This window comes from Ranitomeya variabilis, chromosome 3 (genome assembly GCF_051348905.1).
Source record: "Ranitomeya variabilis isolate aRanVar5 chromosome 3, aRanVar5.hap1, whole genome shotgun sequence".
Classification (NCBI taxonomy): Eukaryota; Metazoa; Chordata; class Amphibia; order Anura; family Dendrobatidae; genus Ranitomeya; species Ranitomeya variabilis.
This window is the reverse complement of record NC_135234.1, coordinates 68560683-68583182: the sequence shown is the minus strand read 5'-3', so window position 1 is coordinate 68583182 and position 22500 is coordinate 68560683. Positions and strand designations below refer to the sequence as shown.

At 45.0% G+C, this 22500-nt stretch overlaps 1 protein-coding gene across 2 annotated transcripts in view; it reads right to left on the bottom strand.

Moving 5' to 3' along the window:
- EPHA6 (EPH receptor A6) overlaps positions 1-22500 on the bottom strand; it is a 1167010-nt gene that overhangs the window by 620930 nt on the left and 523580 nt on the right. For both annotated transcript variants that reach the window (XM_077294107.1, XM_077294108.1), the window contains exon 5: positions 8135-8470. In XM_077294107.1, coding sequence (XP_077150222.1) covers positions 8135-8470 — 336 coding nt within the window. The remainder of the gene's footprint in view (positions 1-8134; positions 8471-22500) is intronic.

Below are 22500 nucleotides of genomic sequence, written 5' to 3'. Positions count from 1 at the left end.
AAAATGCAAAAACAAACATGGACAAGAGTCCAACTTATCTAGTAGTTGTCTAGGAGCAGGAACAAGCACAGAGAGGCTTCTGATAACATTGTTGACCGGCAAGCAACTAACAGAGCAGCAAGGTTATATAGCGACTCCCACATCTTGATGGGAACAGGTGAACAGAGAAGATGAAGACACCAGTTCAATTCCACCAGTAGCCACCGGGGGAGCCCAGAATCCAAATTCACAACAGTACCCCCCCCCTCAAGGAGGGGGCACCGAACCCTCACCAGAACCACCAGGGCGATCAGGATGGGCCCTATGAAAGGCACGAACCAGATCGGAGGCATGAACATCAGATGCATTCACCCAAGAATTATCCTCCTGGCCGTATCCCTTCCACTTGACCAGATACTGGAGTCTCCGTCTGGAAACACGAGAGTCTAAGATTTTCTCCACAACGTACTCCAACTCACCCTCAACCAACACCGGAGCAGGAGGCTCAACGGAAGGCACAACCGGTACCTCATACCTGCGCAATAATGACCGATGAAAAACGTTATGAATAGAAAAGGATGCAGGGAGGTCCAAACGGAAGGAAACAGGGTTAAGAATCTCCAATATCTTATACGGGCCGATAAACCGAGGCTTAAACTTAGGAGAAGAGACCCTCACAGGGACAAAACGAGAAGACAACCACACCAAATCCCCAACAGAAAGCCGAGGACCAACACGACGGTGGTGGTTGGCAAAAAGCTGAGTCTTCTCCTGGGACAACCTCAAATTGTCCACCACCTGCCCCCAGATCCGATGCAATCTCTCCACCACAGCATCCACTCCAGGACAATCCGAAGATTCCACCTGACCAGAGGAAAATCGAGGATGAAACCCCGAATTACAGAAAAACGGGGACACCAAAGTGGCAGAGCTGGCCCGATTATTGAGAGCGAACTCCGCCAATGGCAAAAAAGCAACCCAATCATCCTGGTCAGCAGACACAAAACACCTCAGATATGTCTCCAGGGTCTGATTAATCCGCTCGGTCTGGCCATTCGTCTGAGGATGGAAAGCGGACGAAAAAGATAAATCTATGCCCATCCTAGCACAGAATGCCCGCCAAAATCTAGACACGAATTGGGTCCCTCTGTCAGAAACGATATTCTCAGGAATACCATGCAAACGAACAACATTTTGAAAAAACAGAGGAACCAACTCGGAAGAAGAAGGTAACTTGGGCAGAGGAACCAAATGGACCATCTTAGAAAAACGGTCACACACCACCCAGATGACAGACATCTTCTGAGAAACAGGCAGATCTGAAATAAAATCCATCGAGATGTGCGTCCAAGGCCTCTTAGGAATAGGCAAGGGCAACAATAATCCACTAGCCCGAGAACAACAAGGCTTGGCCCGAGCACAAACGTCACAAGACTGCACAAAGCCTCGCACATCTCGTGACAGGGAAGGCCACCAGAAGGACCTTGCCACCAAATCCCTGGTACCAAAAATGCCAGGATGACCTGCCAACGCAGAAGAATGAACCTCAGAGATGACTCTACTGGTCCAATCATCAGGAACAAACAGTTTATCAGGTGGGCAACGATCAGGTCTATCCGCCTGAAACTCCTGCAAGGCCCGCCGCAGGTCTGGAGAAACGGCTGACAATACCACTCCATCCTTAAGGATACCTGTGGGCTCAGAGTTACCAGGCGAGTCAGGCTCAAAACTCCTAGAAAGGGCATCCGCCTTAACATTCTTAGAACCCGGTAGGTATGACACCACAAAATTAAACCGAGAGAAAAATAATGACCAGCGCGCCTGTCTAGGATTCAGGCGCCTGGCGGTCTCAAGATAAATCAAATTTTTGTGGTCAGTCAATACCACCACCTGATGTCTGGCCCCCTCAAGCCAATGGCGCCACTCCTCAAAAGCCCACTTCATGGCCAAAAGCTCCCGATTCCCAACATCATAATTCCGCTCAGCGGGCGAAAATTTACGGGAAAAGAAGGCACAAGGCCTCATCACGGAGCAGTCAGAACTTTTCTGCGACAACACTGCCCCAGCTCCGATCTCAGAAGCGTCGACCTCAACCTGAAAAGGTAGAGCAACATCAGGCTGACGCAACACAGGGGCAGAGGAAAAACGGCGCTTAAGCTCCCGAAAGGCCTCCACAGCATCAGGGGACCAATCAGCAACATCAGCACCCTTCTTAGTCAAATCGGTCAATGGCTTAGCAATATCCGAAAAACCAGCAATAAATCGACGATAAAAGTTAGCAAAGCCCAAAAATTTCTGAAGACTCTTAAGAGAAGAGGGCTGCGTCCAATCACAAATAGCTTGAACCTTGACAGGATCCATTTCAATGGAAGAGGGGGGAAAAATATATCCCAAAAAGGAAATCCTCTGTACCCCAAAAACACACTTAGAACCCTTCACACACAAAGAATTAGACCGCAAAACCTGAAAAACCCTCCTGACTTGCTGGACATGAGAGTCCCAGTCATCCGAAAAAATCAGAATATCATCCAGATACACAATCATAAATTTATCCAAATAATCGCGAAAAATATCATGCATAAAGGACTGGAAAACTGACGGAGCATTAGAAAGACCAAAAGGCATCACTAAATACTCAAAGTGGCCCTCGGGCGTATTAAATGCGGTTTTCCACTCATCCCCCTGCCTGATTCGCACCAAATTATACGCCCCACGAAGGTCAATCTTAGAGAACCACTTGGCCCCCTTTATGCGAGCAAACAAATCAGTCAGCAACGGCAATGGGTATTGATATTTAACAGTGATTTTATTCAAAAGCCGATAATCAATACATGGTCTCAAAGAGCCGTCTTTTTTTGACACAAAGAAAAAACCGGCTCCTAAGGGAGATGACGATGGACGAATATGTCCCTTTTCCAAGGACTCCTTTATATATTCTCGCATAGCAGCATGTTCAGGCACAGACAGATTAAATAAACGACCCTTTGGGTATTTACTACCCGGGATTAAATCTATGGCACAATCGCACTCTCGGTGCGGAGGTAACGAACCAAGCTTGGATTCTTCAAAGACGTCACGATAGTCAGACAGGAACTCAGGAATTTCAGAGGGAATGGATGATGAAATGGAAACCACAGGTACATCCCCATGAGCCCCCTTACATCCCCAGCTCAACACAGACATAGCTCTCCAGTCGAGGACTGGGTTGTGAGATTGCAGCCAAGGCAATCCTAGCACCAAATCATCATGTAGATTATACAGCACCAGAAAGCGAATAATCTCCTGGTGATCCGGATTAATACGCATAGTTACTTGTGTCCAGTATTGTGGTTTATTATTAGCCAATGGGGTGGAGTCAATCCCCTTCAGAGGAATAGGAGTCTCCAAAGGCTCTAAATCATACCCACAGCGTTTGGCAAAGGACCAATCCATAAGACTCAAAGCGGCGCCAGAGTCGACATAGGCGTCCGTGGTAATAGATGACAAAGAGCAAATCAGGGTCACAGATAGAATAAACTTAGACGGTAAGGTACAAATGGAAACAGATTTACCAAGCTTTTTAGTGCGCTTAGAGCATGCTGATATAACATGAGTAGAATCACCACAATAGAAACACAACCCATTTTTCCGTCTAAAATTCTGCCGCTCGCTTCGGGACAGAATTCTATCACACTGCATACTCTCTGGCGACTTCTCAGTGGACACCGCCAGATGGTGCACTGGTTTGCGCTCCCGCAAACGCCTATCGATCTGAATAGCCATTGTCATGGACTCATTCAGACCCGCAGGCACAGGGAACCCCACCATAACATCCTTAATGGCATCAGAGAGACCCTCTCTGAAAGTCGCCGCCAGGGCGCACTCATTCCACTGAGTAAGCACAGACCATTTACGGAATCTTTGGCAGTAAATTTCCGCTTCATCTTGCCCCTGAGATAGGGACATCAAAGTTTTTTCTGCCTGAAGCTCCAAATGAGGTTCGTCATAAAGCAACCCCAAGGCCAGAAAAAACGCATCCACATTGAGCAACGCAGGATCCCCTGGTGTCAATGAAAAAGCCCAGTCTTGAGGGTCGCCCCGGAGCAAGGAAATCACAATCCTGACCTGCTGTGCAGGGTCTCCGGCAGAGCGAGATTTCAGGGACAAAAATAATTTGCAATTATTTCGAAAATTCTGAAACCCGGATCTATTCCCCGAGAAAAATTCCGGCAAAGGAATTCTCGGCTCAGATACAGGTGCATGACAAACAAAATCTTGCAAATTTTGTACCTTCGTGGCGAGATTATTCAAACCTGCAGTTACACTCTGAAGATCCATTACAACCAGGTGGACACAGAGCCATTCAAGGGTTAAGAGGAGGTAAGAAGAAGCTAGACAGCAATTAAGGGCTAGGCAGCAAAACTCTGAGGGGAGAAAAAAAAAAAAAAAATTTCCCTTCAACACTTCTTTTTCTCCTGATTCAGCCCAATCAATTAACACTTTGAGGGCCGGTCAAACTGTCATGATCTCAATGGCAAGAGAACATAGCATAAGCATATATAGGAACTAGCTCTTGGAAGATGGGAACTGAGCTGACCATGAACTAAACCTAACGCACAACTAGCAGTGGCCGGGTAGCATGCCTACGTTGATTCTAGATGCCCAGCACCAGCCGGAGGACTAAATAAAGCTAGCAGAGGAAAATATTAGTCCTAGCTCACCTCTAGAGAAATACCCCGAAAGGAGACAGAGGCCCCCCACATGTATTGGCGGTGAGTTGAGATGAAATAACAAACGTAGTATGAAAATAGGTTTAGCAAATTTGAGGTCCACTTACTACATAGCAGAAGACAGAAAGGACACTTTCATGGTCAGCTGAAAACCCTATCAAAAACACCATCCAGAAATTACTTTAAAACTCTGGTATTAACTCATAACACCAGAGTGGCAATTCCTGTTCACAAGAGCTTTCCAGACACAGTAACGAAACTACAGCTGTGAACTGGAACAAAAATGCAAAAACAAACATGGACAAGAGTCCAACTTATCTAGTAGTTGTCTAGGAGCAGGAACAAGCACAGAGAGGCTTCTGATAACATTGTTGACCGGCAAGCAACTAACAGAGCAGCAAGGTTATATAGCGACTCCCACATCTTGATGGGAACAGGTGAACAGAGAAGATGAAGACACCAGTTCAATTCCACCAGTAGCCACCGGGGGAGCCCAGAATCCAAATTCACAACAGTCTCCGGTACGTGAGGAAACTGTCACCTCACGTACCGGAGCCACTGACGTGTGAAACCGGCCTAAGGATGGCTTGTTTCACCTGCACGGAGAGCTCCTTTGACCGCATGTTTACTTCACAGCAAAACCTTCCAAATGCAAGCACCACACCTCAAATCAACTCCAGGCCTTTTATCTGCTTAATTGAGAATGACATAACGAAGGGATTGCCCACACCTGTCCATGAAATAGCCTTGGAGTCAATTGTCCAATTACTTTTGGTCCCTTTAAAAACAGGGTGGCACATGTTAAGTAGCTGAAACTCCTTAAACCTTCATCCAATTTTAATGTGGATACCCTCAAATGAAAGCTGAAAGTCTGACCTTCAACTGCATCTGAATTGTTTTGTTTAAAATTTATTGTGGTAATGTCCATAACCAAAATTAGAAAAATGTTGTCTCTGTCCAAATATATATGGACCTAACTGTATATGGTGCCCAGTCCGTGGAGGAGAGTCTCCTCTCCTCCACCCTGATCTGCTTACTTCCCGCATGGTGTGCACAGCCACATGGGGAAACTAAGTAGATCAATGCATTCCTAGGTGTGCGGAATCCCCGCAATTCCGCAAATTTAATGAACATGTTGCTTTTTTTTCCGTGATGCGATTTTTTTCGAGGGAAAAACTTCAACATATGCACAAGAAATGCAGAATACACTGTAAATAATAGGAGGCATATGTAAGCGTTTTTTTCGCGTTTTTATCAAATTTTTATAGCGAAAAAACGCGAAAAAAATGCGAAAAATACTGAACATGGCCTAAAACCTTTGTTCTTGCCAGCACATTGTCGAGTGTAAACACAATATGTGCTGCTGATAACAGTGATAGTCCCTGCACACAGATTAAACAGCCTGTCTTCTGATTTTTGTTGCTGTCTTTAGAGTCAAATTATCCAAAATAGCGCATGTTTCATGAATTTTGCACAAAATAAAAAAAATTCTTTTTTTCCCTATCTTTGACTCATTTTGTGACTTTTTATCTCAGACAAACAAATCATGAGTTGCTGGGGTTTGTAAGTGAGCTCCGACGGAGCCACTGAACGTAATTATTATTATTATAGCGCCATTTATTCCATGGCGCTTTACATGTGAAAAGGGGTATACAGAATAAAAACAAGTTAAGTAATCTTAAGCGATACAAGTCACGACTGGTACAGGAGAGAGGACCCTGCCCGCAAGGGCTCACAATCTACAAGGGATGGGTGATTATACAGTAGGTGAGGGCAGAGCTGGTCGTGTAATGGCAAATGCTATGTGAACCCAGGCTAAAACATCTGTAAAAACCTAATTGACCTAAAAAATAAAAAAAAATAGAGAAACAACAAAATACAACTTTAAAAAAAGCTCAAATAGTTTGATGAATTTGTCACAAAAGGTCCATAATTTAGAGATTTTCACATCTAAAAAATGGCAAAAATGCAATGATGAATTACGTCTTGTGGTTTACACAATCCAAAACAACCCTATCATAATAATTTACTAAGTTTCATTTATTTGACTTTAAAATTATCATATGTCATTATTAATTATTTCACAATAGATAAAATTTCAGATACGGCCTTCGGACCTTTTCAAAAGATGGTCCTTTTACTCGACTCTACTATTATGGTCTTCAGAAAAGAAATGTGGATATGAGAAGAAATGTTTCCATTGATGACATGGGTATGTGCTTTGGGGGCCTTTAGGTTTATTGACCACCATGTGCACAAGTGGCACCAAATATGTCAACATTTTAGGGAACACTTGTTTGCTATAGTTCTACAGGACTCAGTTCATCCACAAAAACTTAGACTTGGCAAATAAGTTCTACTGTCTTTTACAGGCTGGAGGATTTGTTCCGTAAACCAATTCTAACAACCATAGGTATAGATGTAATGCAATCTATATATTTCTATTTGATAGTTTCTTTGTATTTGATTGCATTGTACTATTAATTAAATATATTTTTTTCATGTTTTAAAATATATTATCATCACCAAAAGAAAATCTAGATATACATGAGATGCACATAAAAGAGTTTTCCCATTAAAAAAGTAAGGTGGACAATACGGGGACAACATGTTCCGTGGAACGCCAATGCAAGCAACAGATTTTTATATCATAGATTAAGATACTTTCCTATAATTACTCAGCGCTTCCTACTGTCTATATTTTTTTCAGCGAGTTAAATCCTTCATCTTTAGAATATAGGGAAGCTAATAGTAATAGAGGTAAGTGCGCATGTGTAGACAAACCAGTAACTGCTGATGGAGAGGAGACTACCAAAGAAAACTACCTAAGGGATTGCATGTTAATGGTGTTGTCTTCAGTTTGGAAGTTATGGCCTATCCAAGGGATACGGGATAACTTCCTGATCACTGGGGATCTGAGTAGTGATTGAAAAGCTAAGCTATCCCCACCAATCCTGAGAATCGGGAATCTGAAGACCTCCTAGTGAATGGAGTGATGCTCAATCATTCATTCTTATAGGAGTGCCAAAGACCAGCCGAGTGTATCGCTCAGCTATCTCCATAAGACTCGTTAAGAATGAATCGAGAGGGGTGAGCATGATTGACCATCACCCTATTCACGAAAGGTTCTTCCGATTCCCGGTTCTCAGGATTGGTAAGATCCACCTGTCAGACTCCCAGCAATTGGGAGGTTATCCCATATCAAATGGATAAAGAACAGATTGTAAACTTAATAATACACCTTTAACTTTAAGGACAGCAATAAAGGAAAACTGGTGATTAATCAAACAGGGCATTAATAAATTATACATATTATATCGAGAGGTCTGAGGTCTTAAATATCAGTGGTCTTAATAAAAATTTCAATTGTCATGGTCAAAAATGATTCTTACATAATATTTTACTTAATCTTCAAAGCATTCCCACCATAAAAAATTTAAACCTACCTTCTTGATCAGTTGTGATGGTGATGGAGGTATATTGCCTAGGAGATAAGCTGAGTTCCGAGACTCCATTGATTGCCTCAATATCAAAAGTATAGTTGACGTGAGATAAAAAGTCCAGGATGGTGACCGAGGAGTTAACCAATCCTGAATGTCGAGGTGCAAATCGAATTCCCCCACCGCAAAGTTCACATTGGCTGGGGTCTGACCCGCATTTCTTGCAAATAACATTGTAGATGAGGTCCTTCCTGCCTCCGGTGTCAAAAGGTGGACTCCACTCCAGATACAGAGCTGTTTCATTCAAGTTAAAATTGACATTTCTTGGAGCTGAAGGTGGTTCTGTAAGCCAAAAATAAACAATAGAGAATGTAACAAATTAATACAATCTGGGTGACATCCCACCTTCAAGCTCTTTTGTTTCGGGCACATACTTTGATTTCCCAGTAGTAGTCTATGAAGCAATCATTCCTCCAATAATCAAGTCTTAGTTAGTAATCAGCCCCCTACAGGGACATCGCAACCACTGCCAAGAGCACTTACTTCAGACCCTTATGAAATTGCATTTAGCTCAAGAAATCTAATGATTTAATTTAAAATGTGTTAAAAATTCATGTCTCTTTTTAACATCTCATCTATTTTGCAAGTGAAAGCTAGCCAAGGCAAGCAACACAAATAAAGCCAATACTACAGAGATGGAGCATCAAAGCCTCCATGCAACAGGTGCTTCCCTCTAACAGTAAACTGCAATCAAAGAAATGAAGCTCCAATCGAATGCCACTTATGCCAAAAAACGATATTACTGATGCCGCTCAGAATATAAGAGCAGTCACGTCTCAAAGATAAAATCCCACACTGACAATTTCTACTATCCTGTATACATTGCCTTTATAAAGCATTACACGCTCCCTAAGACGATGTTTTATTTTTGGGAAAAAGATTTATTTTCAGGAAAATTATTGCTACTCAATTAAACGTATAGTTTTATTATATATCTTATAGGACTTGTTCCCTAATGAATGGCCTCTGCTGTACTCCTAAGTGAGCCGAGCCAAGGCAGAGTATGGAGGGGTCCAATGTCCATGATAAAAGTCCATGCTCTGGAGATCAATGTGGTCATCTGTGTTCTCCAAAATGTTACCCACTCCCCTGCCAAGCAACCGAACATCATTGCTGCTCCATGTTGGTCATCTTTCTTTCATGCTTTCATAGTCAATATGGAGTTAAGATGGATAACTGGCACCAAAAAAATTATGCTGGACTTTGGTGGCCTTTTTAAAGAAGATCTTAGTTTCAGCACGTGACCTACTGATTAAGGTACATTCCGTTACTGCTTCCTGATCCTGATGCTTTTTACTGCTGATTCCAGATTTGGAGTATGACCTTTTGCCTGACTAAATACCAGTTTTGTCCTTTAATTTGTTTTCCATTTCTTGTCCTACTCCTAATTTTTAATTTTGGCTTCATTCCAAATCAACCACTGGCAGACACAGACAGTAAAAGGCCGCTGTGCAAGAACAATATATGGGCCCTTTGCAGCCCAAGAGCTGCTAAAATTGTACCTGCTTTGGAGGTAGAAACGGGCCCCCTTACCTCTTGGGTTCCTGTGCTGCTGCACAGGTTGCACCAATGATCTGTCCACCCCTGGAATCAACTCACTGCTTCATCAGGACTATCACCACCAATCTACGACTATTCTGGGGACCGAAACCTGAGGATTCTTCTACCGCAAAGTCCACACCACCTTCCATTGTTTATGGGTAAAAACTAAGGTATAATGTCATATTTAGAGTATAAAACATAAAAGTCATAGGTTTTTTATTTATTTTTAAGGATAAGTTTAAAGTTTAAGGCTGGAGTCACACCATCATGGCCTCCTATGTGAGAGCATGGTATGCTATATTCTCCTAATAGCCAGTTTCCTACTCCACACTGATGAGGGACAAATACCCCGAAACAGCTGTCTGTAGATGGATACCATGTTTTGGCATAGGTGGTTTTCCTTTTTTGGATGCTGCCCTTCCCGTGGTTGTTCCTTCCCGGTGAAAGACCTGGATATTCACTGCTTGCGTTGAGAAACACGTGATGGTGTCTCTGCGGCTTTTCTGCATGCTATATGCTACTGACACTCGACTCTAGCTCTGCTGAGAGCGTGATCCGAGTGTCACAGCTCTGTGCTCTGATCCTCTCACATCAGAGGATTGCAGCACAGGTGTGGGGAAGATGGAGAAAGTGATTTCTCCATCTCCTCCATGGTCGGTGTGGGCAGGAATTGCACTCCACTCGGGTGATATCCGAGTGCAGTGCAATGTTCCACACGCACCCATAGACTTGTATGAGATCCAATTCTTGGATGCAATCCCAGCATGCTGCCATTGTTTTCAAATGCCGAATCGGCATGACAAAAAAATTACAGGTGCGAGCTGCTCCATATTATAACATTGGGCTGAGTGATATCCATAAGGGCTCTCTCACACTTGCGATGAAATCGGACGAGTGGAATCCGATAAAAAATAGGACTTCCCTTGGCCCAATGTTATACTATGGTGCAGCTCACATCTGCGATTTTTATCTCATGCCATGCGAAAACAATTGAATGATATCGCACTTACCCATACAAGTCTATGGGTGCGTGTTAAATATTGCACAGCACTCAGATATCACCCGAGTGCAGTGCGATTCCCGCCATGCCGGCAATGGAGGAGATGGAGAAATTACTTTCTCCTTCTCCTCCACAGCTGTGCTACGATTCTCTCATGTGAGAGGATTGGAGCACAGATCACTGACGCTCGCAGCAGAGCAGGAGCAGAGGGTCATTAGCACCTCGCATCAGATGCCATACGGTAGTGTGACTCCAGCCTTATATACTCTAAATATGGCATTTTTTGTCCATCCTCGTCCATTTTGTTTGTTTAAAAATCATTTTTTACTATTGGGTTTCATTGCCTATTGCTGGCTGTTGAATGAGTTAACTGAGAATGTGTCAGTCACCTCAATCCAATGGGGAGTTTCTAATGCATTTGTTTTTTTTAGCTCCTCTCTGCTGATTTATGACCACAGACCACATTAAAATTCAATGTAGAGGGAAACAATCAGGCCATAAAAGCCAAATTGTGCAACATTTTTTTAGAACATTAAATTGCAAAAATGACTTTTAGCCTCAAATACAAAAGTAAAAAAAATACAGTCGGTAAAAAAAAGCAATATTCCCAGAGGTGGACAAGTCCTTAACTTCCCTTCTAGGGAAATCCTGAAGTTTCTTCTTCCTATGATCCTTCAGCTAGCATCAGTAGGGTTGAGCGACTTTCATTTTTTTAAGATCGAGTAGGGTTTTGGGAAACCCGATTTTGTCCAGAGTCGAGTCGAGTGCAGTCGGCCGATTATCGCTAAAAGTCGGGGATCGACCGAAACACGAAACCCAATGCAAGTCAATGGGGAAGCATAGTCGGCAGTGAGTGGAGGCCAGGAAAACACCTACAGTGCCCATTTTAATGCCAAAAACATCCATTCTTGTTTCTGAAGCTTGCCAATCTTAATTAACTGTATAATAATAGTTGGGCATAGGGAATTGGGGGAAAGTTGTGGGGGGAGTAGGGCTGGCTCAAGTTTTTCGTGGGCCCAGGAAATGCGGACTACGTCACGGCGGTGTTGCAGGGAAAGGTAAGTATTTAAAAGTTGCAAGTGCTGTGATCCTGAGCAAGCAGGGGGGGCCCACTCGTTCGCATTGCCACTGGCACAGGGCCCCTCAAAGTACGGCGGTGTGTTTGCATGGCGGGGGCGCCTCCCACCAGCAGCGACACTTTTGCGTACTCTGAGGGGCCCTGTGCCAGTGACGTCGCCAACGAGTATGCCCCCCCACCTGATGAAGGAACCTGCACTTTCATCTGCACCTTCCTCTTTGTCCCTGTGTAAGGTGGTATAACATGCGGGAAGGGGAACCTTACTTTCAGCAGGGACAGATTCTGGCTGTGTAGAGTACAAGGGGAATGTAGTGGTCTAGGTCAATGTACCAGCAGACTCATTTAGCAGTGGCTGGGCAATGGGCAGGATGAGGAGGAAACAGATATAGGGCCAAAGAATAAAGTAGGCTACATGCAGTTCAAAATTGGTAACAGGACTAAACAGGCGGCATTGCTTTGTTCAGTGGAGTAGCAAACCCAAGAGCAGCAGACACTGTTTCAAGGGCATAACCACACTAGTAGGCCAAATGCAGTTTAATATCTGATAGTATAGGGCGAAAGCCAGAATGTGGAAGCTCAGCTTTGTTCAGTTGAGGACAACACCAGGGAGGGGCAGACACCTTTAGTAGGCCGGAAAAGCCTATTGCATTTTTTAAAATGGTAATTTGGAGCAGAAGGTTGAAGCTCAGCTTTATTTAGTTGAGGGCAACACCAGGGAGGGGCAGAAGCCGTTAGTAGGCCCTAACCACCATTTTTTTTTTTTTTAAAACCACTTAATGAGAGCCGGAAGGTTGAAGCTCAGCTTTATTTAGTTGAGGACAACACCAGGGAGGGGCAGAAGCCGTTAGTAGGCCCTAACCACCATTTTTTTTTTAAAACCACATAATGAGAGCCGGAAGGTTGAAGCTCAGCTTTATTTAGTTGAGGACAACACCAGGGAGGGGCAGAAGCCGTTAGTAGGCCCTAACCACCATTTTTTTTTTAAAACCACTTAATGAGAGCCGGAAGGTTGAAGCTCAGCTTTATTTAGTTGAGGACAACACCAGGGAGGGGCAGAAGCCGTTAGTAGGCCCTAACCACCATTTTTTTTTTTTTTAAAACCACATAATGAGAGCCGGAAGGTTGAAGCTCAGCTTTATTTAGTTGAGGACAACACCAGGGAGGGGCAGAAGCCGTTAGTAGGCCCTAACCACCATTTTTTTTTTAAAACCACTTAATGAGAGCCGGAAGGTTGAAGCTCAGCTTTATTTAGTTGAGGACAACACCAGGGAGGGGCAGAAGCCGTTAGTAGGCCCTAACCACCATTTTTTTTTTAAAACCACTTAATGAGAGCCGGAAGGTTGAAGCTCAGCTTTATTTAGTTGAGGACAACACCAGGGAGGGGCAGAAGCCGTTAGTAGGCCCTAACCACCATTTTTTTTTTTTAAACCACATAATGAGAGCCGGAAGGTTGAAGCTCAGCTTTATTTACTTGAGGACAACACCAGGGAGGGGCAGAAGCCGTTAGTAGGCCCTAACCACCAATTTTTTTTTTTTTAAAACCACTTAATGAGAGCCGGAAGGTTGAAGCTCAGCTTTATTTAGTTGAGGACAACACCAGGGAGGGGCAGAAGCCGTTAGTAGGCCCTAACCACCATTTTTTTTTAAAAACCACTTAATGAGAGCCGGAAGGTTGAAGCTCAGCTTTATTTAGTTGAGGACAACACCAGGGAGGGGCAGAAGCCGTTAGTAGGCCCTAACCACCATTTTTTTTTTTAAAACCACATAATGAGAGCCGGAAGGTTGAAGCTCAGCTTTATTTAGTTGAGGACAACACCAGGGAGGGGCAGAAGCCGTTAGTAGGCCCTAACCACCATTTTTTTTTTTTTTAAAACCACTTAATGAGAGCCGGAAGGTTGAAGCTCAGCTTTATTTAGTTGAGGACAACACCAGGGAGGGGCAGAAGCCGTTAGTAGGCCCTAACCACCATTTTTTTTTTTTTTAAAACCACTTAATGAGAGCCGGAAGGTTGAAGCTCAGCTTTATTTAGTTGAGGACAACACCAGGGAGGGGCAGAAGCCGTTAGTAGGCCCTAACCACCATTTTTTTTTTTAAAACCACATAATGAGAGCCGGAAGGTTGAAGCTCAGCTTTATTTAGTTGAGGACAACACCAGGGAGGGGCAGAAGCCGTTAGTAGGCCCTAACCACCATTTTTTTTTTTTTTAAAACCACATAATGAGAGCCGGAAGGTTGAAGCTCAGCTTTATTTAGTTGAGGACAACACCAGGGAGGGGCAGAAGCCGTTAGTAGGCCCTAACCACCATTTTTTTTTTAAAACCACTTAATGAGAGCCGGAAGGTTGAAGCTCAGCTTTATTTAGTTGAGGACAACACCAGGGAGGGGCAGAAGCCGTTAGTAGGCCCTAACCACCATTTTTTTTTTAAAACCACTTAATGAGAGCCGGAAGGTTGAAGCTCAGCTTTATTTAGTTGAGGACAACACCAGGGAGGGGCAGAAGCCGTTAGTAGGCCCTAACCACCATTTTTTTTTTTTAAACCACATAATGAGAGCCGGAAGGTTGAAGCTCAGCTTTATTTAGTTGAGGACAACACCAGGGAGGGGCAGAAGCCGTTAGTAGGCCCTAACCACCAATTTTTTTTTTTTTAAAACCACTTAATGAGAGCCGGAAGGTTGAAGCTCAGCTTTATTTAGTTGAGGACAACACCAGGGAGGGGCAGAAGCCGTTAGTAGGCCCTAACCACCATTTTTTTTTAAAAACCACTTAATGAGAGCCGGAAGGTTGAAGCTCAGCTTTATTTAGTTGAGGACAACACCAGGGAGGGGCAGAAGCCGTTAGTAGGCCCTAACCACCATTTTTTTTTTTAAAACCACATAATGAGAGCCGGAAGGTTGAAGCTCAGCTTTATTTAGTTGAGGACAACACCAGGGAGGGGCAGAAGCCGTTAGTAGGCCCTAACCACCATTTTTTTTTTTTTTAAAACCACTTAATGAGAGCCGGAAGGTTGAAGCTCAGCTTTATTTAGTTGAGGACAACACCAGGGAGGGGCAGAAGCCGTTAGTAGGCCCTAACCACCATTTTTTTTTTTTTTAAAACCACTTAATGAGAGCCGGAAGGTTGAAGCTCAGCTTTATTTAGTTGAGGACAACACCAGGGAGGGGCAGAAGCCGTTAGTAGGCCCTAACCACCATTTTTTTTTTTTAAACCACATAATGAGAGCCGGAAGGTTGAAGCTCAGCTTTATTTAGTTGAGGACAACACCAGGGAGGGGCAGAAGCCGTTAGTAGGCCCTAACCACCATTTTTTTTTTTAAAACCACATAATGAGAGCCGGAAGGTTGAAGCTCAGCTTTATTTAGTTGAGGGCAACACCAGGGAGGGGCAGAAGCCGTTAGTAGGCCCTAACCAAAGTTGAAGGCCAAATGCAGTTTAATTTCTGATACTATAGGCCGAAAGCCAGAAGGTGGAAGTTCCGATTTAGACAGTGGAGGACAATTTGAATTAGGGACTGCAGACAGACTTAGTAGGCTGTCCCCTGTGGACCATGCATCCACCACATTAACCCATTGCGCCGTAATGGACACGTAATCTTCCGTGGCCATGCCTACAGGTCCATGCGTCTGTTGTCAGGTGCACCTTTGTACTCACAGATTGCCAGAGTGCATGGACAATGCGGTCTTCTACATGCTGGTGGAGGGTTGGGATGGCTTTTCTCGCAAAAGAAGTGTCGACTGGTTAGCTTGTAGCGTGGTACAGCGTAGTCCATCATGGCCTTATTAATAGTAAATAAAATATATAACTAGGCTCTATGAACTTTTAAATAGGTTCCAGGGGTACACGGGCAGCATTGGTGTGGTCAGTGGAGGAGTATTGCAAGTAGGGGCTGCAGACAGGCTATCAAAGGCCTAAAATAACAAACAGTAGGCAGTCATGGCAGTTTTACATCGGTTACATGGATACACAGGCAGGCACTCCAGGCAGCATTGTGCTCAGTGGAGGAGTATTGCAAGTAGGGGCCGCAGACAGGCTATCAAAGGCCTAAAATAACAAACAGTAGGCAGTCATGGCAGTTTTACATCGGTTACATGGATACACAGGCAGGCACTCCAGGCAGCATTGTGGTCAGTGGAGGAGTATTGCAAGTAGGGGCCGCAGACAGGCTATCAAAGGCCTAAAATAACAAACAGTAGGCAGTCATGGCAGTTTTACATCGGTTACATGGATACACAGGCAGCTAGGTGGTGAGTGGAGGAGTATTTAAAGTAAGGACCGCAGACAGGCTATCAAAGGCCTAACATAACAAACAATAGGCTCATGGCAGTTTTACAGCGGTTACATGGATACACGGGCAGGCAGCTTGGTGGTGAGTGGAGGAGTATTTAAAGTATGGACCGCAGACAGGCTTCGAAGGCCTAACACAATAAAATGGGCTGGCTGTAGGCACTTTAAAATTGGTTCCAGGGGTACACGGGCAGCAGTGGTCTGGTCAGTGGAGGCCTAGTGGAAGTATGGACCGCAGACAGGCTTCGAAGGCCTAACACAATAAAATGGGCTGGCTGTAGGCACTTTAAAATTGGTTCCAGGGGTACACGGGCAGCAGTGGTCTGGTCAGTGGAGGCCTAGTGGAAGGAGGGACCGCAGACAGGCTTCGAAGGCCTAACACAATAAAATGGGCTGGCTGTAGGCACTTTAAAATTGGTTCCAGGGGTACACGGGCAGCAGTGGTCTGGTCAGTGGAGGACTAGTGGAAGTATGGACCGCAGACAGGCTTCGAAGGCCTAACACAATAAAATGGGCTGGCTGTAGGCACTTTAAAATTGGTTCCAGGGGTACACGGGCAGCAGTGGTCTGGTCAGTGGAGGCCTAGTGGAAGTATGGACCGCAGACAGGCTTCGAAGGCCTAACACAATAAAATGGGCTGGCTGTAGGCACTTTAAAATTGGTTCCAGGGGTACACGGGCAGCAGTGGTCTGGTCAGTGGAGGACTAGTGGAAGGAGGGAGCGCAGAAAGGCTTCAAAGGCCTAAAATAACAAACAATAGGCTCATGGCAGTTTTACAGCGGTTACATGGATACACGGGCAGGCAGCTTGGTGGTCAGTGGAGGAGTAGGGACCGCAGACAGGCTATCAAAGGCCTAAAATAACAAACAATAGGCTCATGGCAGTTTTACAGCGGTTACATGGATACACGGGCAGGCAGCTTGGTGCTGAGTGGAGGAGTAGTGCAAGGAGTGTCTGTCCCAGTACTCCCAAAATATAAATAGATGTTAATGTCTCGCAAAACAACCAAAACAAAAAAAAAGATGGCATACTTAGGTACAGGGGTGGGCTCATCTGCTGTGTTTCTGACATAGTAATTTGGCAGTAACTATTTAATGGTGCCAATATAGGACACAGACACAGACTACTTTAAGTTGCATCATAGATGTCTACAAATTTGTATTGTCAGTGCCAGACATTGAATGATGTCAGCGAATAGACTAAAGATTGGTGGAGCTGTGCGACATAATTTTGCACGTAGTAGAGCCCAGTTTGAGCTGGGGTAGGGGGGAACTCTCTTGAGGCCGGCGGGACCGCCCCAGGGCCACTCATGTTACAACGGTGTGTCTGACGTTGGGTGCGCACCACCACCGCCAGAGACACTACATTGTACTATGAGGGACCCAGTAGCAATGCCGTCAACCAAAAGCGAGCACACCCACCTCTTCAGACAAACAGCAGTCTCACGGGTGCTTGCGCCAAGTCGCGATACCACGGCCCCGTGTGGGGAGTTTGGCCATTTAGGGAGGTGTAAACATGTCGTATGCTGTACAATCTGCAGCAGCAAATTAGACATTAGAAAAGTAATTCACAGGCAAGAGCTTTTCATAGGAAAGCTAGGTGTCGGCCGGGCAAGGTGGGGCAAAAGATTTTGAAATCCAGTTGTGGTTCATTTTAATGAATGTTAGATCGTCAACATTTTGGGTAGCCAGACGAGTCCTTTTTTCGGTTAATATTGACCCTGCAGCACTGAATACTCTTTCTGATAGGACACTTGCTGCCGGGCAAGCAAGCTCCTGCAATGCATATTCTGCCAATTCTGGCCAGGTGTCTAATTTGGAGGCCCAGTAATCAAATGGGAATGACGGTTGAGGGAGAACATCGATAAGGGATGAAAAATAGTTAGTAACCATACTGGACAAATGTTGTCTCCTGTCACTTTCAATTGATGCAGCAGTACCTGTCCTGTCTGCGGTCATAGCAAAATCACTCCACAACCTGGTCAGAAAACCCCTCTGTCCAACGCCACTTCTGATGTGTGCACCCCTAACACTCCTAGTCTGCTGCCCCCTGGAGCTCGTGTGAGAACGATCACGTGCGCTGTGTGCTGGGAATGCCTGAAGCAAACGGTCAACAAGAGTTGATTGTTTGGTTGCTAATATTAGTTCCAAGTTCTCATGTGGCATAATATTTTGCAATTTGCCTTTATAGCGTGGATCAAGGAGGCAGGCCAACCAGTAATCGTCATCGTTCATCATTTTCGTAATGCGTGTGTCCCTTTGTAGGATACGTAAGGCATAATCCGCCATGTGGGCCAAAGTTCCACTTGTCAAATCTCCGGTTGTGATTGGTTGAGGGGCAGTTGCAGGCAAATCTACGTCACTTGTGTCCCTCAAAAAACCAGAACCCGGCCGTGACACGCAACCAATTTCCTGTGCCCCCGTGAAAGTTTCCGCATTAAAAATATACTCATCCCCATCATCCTCCTCGTCCTCCACCTCCTCTTCGCCCGCTACCTCGTCCTGTACACTGCCCTGACCAGACAATGGCTGACTGTCATCAAGGCTTCCCTCTTCCTCTGGTGCAGACGCCTGCTCCTTTATGTGCGTCAAACTTTGCATCAGCAGACGCATTAGGGGGATGCTCATGCTTATTACGGCGTTGTCTGCACTAACCAGCCGTGTGCATTCCTCAAAACACTGAAGGACTTGACACATGTCTTGTATCTTCGACCACTGCACACCTGACAACTCCATGTCTGCCATCCTACTGCCTGCCCGTGTATCCTCCCACAAATAAATAACAGCACGCCTCTGTTCGCACAGTCTCTGAAGCATGTGCAGTGTTGAGTTCCACCTTGTTGCAACGTCTATGATTAGGCGATGCTGGGGAAGGTTCAAAGACCGCTGATAGGTCTGCATACGGCTGGCGTGTACAGGCGAACGTCGGATATGTGAGCAAAGTGCACGCACTTTGAGGAGCAGGTCGGAGAACCCAGGATAAGTTTTCAATAAGCACTGCACCACCAGGTTTAAGGTGTGAGCCAGGCAAGGAATGTGTTTCAGTTGGGAAAGGGAGATGGCAGCCATGAAATTCCTTCCGTTATCACTCACTACCTTGCCTGCCTCAAGATCTACTGTGCCCAGCCACGACTGCGTTTCTTGTTGCAAGAACTCGGACAGAACTTCCGCGGTGTGTCTGTTGTCGCCCAAACACTTCATAGCCAATACAGCCTGCTGACGCTTGGCAGTAGCTGGCCCATAATGGGACAACTGGTGTGCAACAGTGTCATCTGCCGATGGAGTGGTTGGCCGACTGCGTTCTGTGGAAGAGCTGTAGCTTCTGCAGGAGGACGAGGAGGAGGAGGAGGGGGTGCGAACGCCTACAGCCAACTGTTTCCTAGACCGTGGGCTAGGCACAACTGTCCCTAAATTGATGTCGCCTGTGGACCCTGCATCCACCACATTCACCCAGTGTGCCGTGATGGACACATAACGTCCCTGGCCATGCCTACTGGTCCATGCATCTGTAGTCAGGTGCACCTTTGTACTCACAGATTGCCTGAGTGCATGGACGATGCGCTGTTTAACATGCTGGTGCAGGGCTGGGATGGCTTTTCTGGAAAAAAAGTGTCGACTGGGTAGCTCGTATCGTGGTTCAGCGTACTCCATCAGGGCTTTGAAAGCTTCGCTTTCAACTAACCGGTAGGGCATCATCTCTAACGAGATTAGTCTAGCTATGTGGGCGTTAAAACCCTGTGTACGCGGATGCGAGGATAAGTACTTCCTTTTTCTAACCAGAGTCTCATGTAGGGTGAGCTGGACTGGAGAGCTGTAGATCGTGGAACTTTCGGGTGTGCCGGTGGACATGGCAGACTGAGAGACGGTTGGAGACGGTATTGTTTCCGCCGGTGCCCTACATGCAATATTTCCTCCTACAAAACTGGTGATTCCCTGACCCTGACTGCTTTTGGCTGGCAAAGAAACCTGCACAGATACTGCCGGTGGTGCGGAAAATGGTGGCCTTACAGTGACGGAAGGGATGTTGCGTTGCTGACTAGCTTCATTGGCCGAGGGTGCTACAACCTTGAGGGACGTTTGGTAGTTAGTCCAGGCTTGAGAATGCATGGTGGTTAAGTGTCTATGCATGCAACTAGTATTTAGACTTTTCAGATTCTGACCTCTGCTTAAGCTAGTTGAACATTTTTGACAGATGACTTTGCGCTGATCAGTTGGATGTTGTTTAAAAAAATGCCAGACTGCACTCTTCCTAGACTCTGATCCCTTTTCAGGGATTGCAGACTGAGCTTTAACCGGATGGCAACGCTGTGCTCCAACAGGTTTTGGCTTTGACACGCGTTTTGGTCCAGATACGGGCCCGGCAGATGGAACCTGTTGCGATGTTGATGCCTGCTGCGGCCCCTCCTCCACCTCCGCTTCTGAACTACTGCCGCCTGCACCCTGTTCCCCCAATGGCTGCCAATCGGGGTCAATAACTGGGTCATCTATTACCTCCTCTTCGAGCTCGTGTGCAACTTCGTCTGTGTCACTGTGTCGGTCGGTGGTATAGCGTTCGTGGCGGGGCAACATAGTCTCATCAGGGTCTGATTGTGGATCTGTACCCTGAGAGGGCAATGTGGTGGTCTGAGTCAAAGGAGCAGCATAGTACTCTGGCTGTGGCTGTGCATCAGTGCACTCCATGTCAGAATATACTTGTAATGGGCATGGCCTGTTAAATGTTTCACTTTCTAAGCCAGGGACGGTATGTGTAAAGAGCTCCATGGAGTGACCCGTTGTGTCGCCTGCTGCATCCTTCTCTCTTGTTGTAGTTTTTGCTGAGGAGGACAAGGAAGCGACTTGTCCCTGACCGTGAACATCCACAAGCGACGCGCTGCTTTTACATTTACCAGTTTCGGAAGAGGAGGCAAAAGAGCTAGAGGCTGAGTCTGCAATGTAAGCCAAAACTTGCTGTTGCTGCTCCGCCTTTAAAAGCGGTTTTCCTACTCCCAGAAAAGAGAGCGTTCGAGGCCTTGTGTAGCCTGACGACGAAACTGGCTCCACAGCTCCAGACTTAGGTGGAATATTTTTATCCCCACGACCACCTGATGCTCCACTACCACTACCATCATTACCAGCTGACAATGAACGCCCACGACGACCTCTTGCACCAGACTTCCTCATTGTTTTAAAATCTTAACCAAAGTAACTTTATTTGTTGCTATCAAACAACTTACACGGTGAGCTATAACTTCAGTATGATTTCAATATCCCTTAACAGGTTGGTGAGACCACAAGGAAAATCAGGCACAATGTTACACACTCTGTTTTCTGTGGCACAAAATCACAGAGATGACACACACGCAGGACTGTCACTCAAGCACTAATGTCAATATTAATCTCCCACCTAATTTATTTATTTTTTTTTCTCAGGGAGACTTTAGAAACCAAATAATATTAAAAAAAAAAAAAAAAAAGGCTTTCTATGGCCCACAATTAGAGAGAGAGAGGTGGCACAACCAGGAGTCAAGACTGGCGCACAAGCTGAAAGGGCAATATTACTCTCCCACTGTTTTTTATGTTTTTTTTGTTTTTTTCAGGGAGACTTTAGAAACCAAATAATATTAAAAAAACCAAAAAAAAAAAAGGCTTTCTATGGCCCACTGAATGAGAGGGAGAGAGGTGGCACACCCAGGAGTCAAGACTGGCACACAAGCTGAAAGGGCAATATTACTCTCCCACTGTTTTTTTATGTATTTTTTGTTTTTTCAGGGAGACTTTAGAAACCCAATAATATTTAAAAAAAAAAATAAATAGGCTTTCTATGGCCCACTGAATGAGAGGGAGAGAGGTGACACACCCAGGAGTCAAGACTGGCACACAAGCTGAAAGGGCAATATTACTCTCCCACTGTTTTTTTAGGTTTTTTTTTTTTTTTCAGGGAGAATTAGAAACCAAATAATATTAAAAAAAAAAAAAAAATAGGCTTTCTATGGCCCACTGAATGAAAGGGAGAGAGGTGGCACACCCAGGAGTCAAGACTGGCACACAAGCTGAAAGGGCAATATTACTCTCCCACTGTTTTTTTATGTATTTTTTGTTTTTTCAGGGAGACTTTAGAAACCCAATAATATTTAAAAAAAAAAATAAATAGGCTTTCTATGGCCCACTGAATGAGAGGGAGAGAGGTGGCACACCCAGGAGTCAAGACTGGCACACAAGCTGAAAGGGCAATATTACTCTCCCACTGTTTTTTTAGGTTTTTTTTTTTTTTTCAGGGAGAATTAGAAACCAAATAATATTAAAAAAAAAAAAAATAGGCTTTCTATGGCCCACTGAATGAAAGGGAGAGAGGTGGCACACCCAGGAGTCAAGACTGGCACACAAGCTGAAAGGGCAATATTACTCTCCCACTGTTTTTTTATGTATTTTTTGTT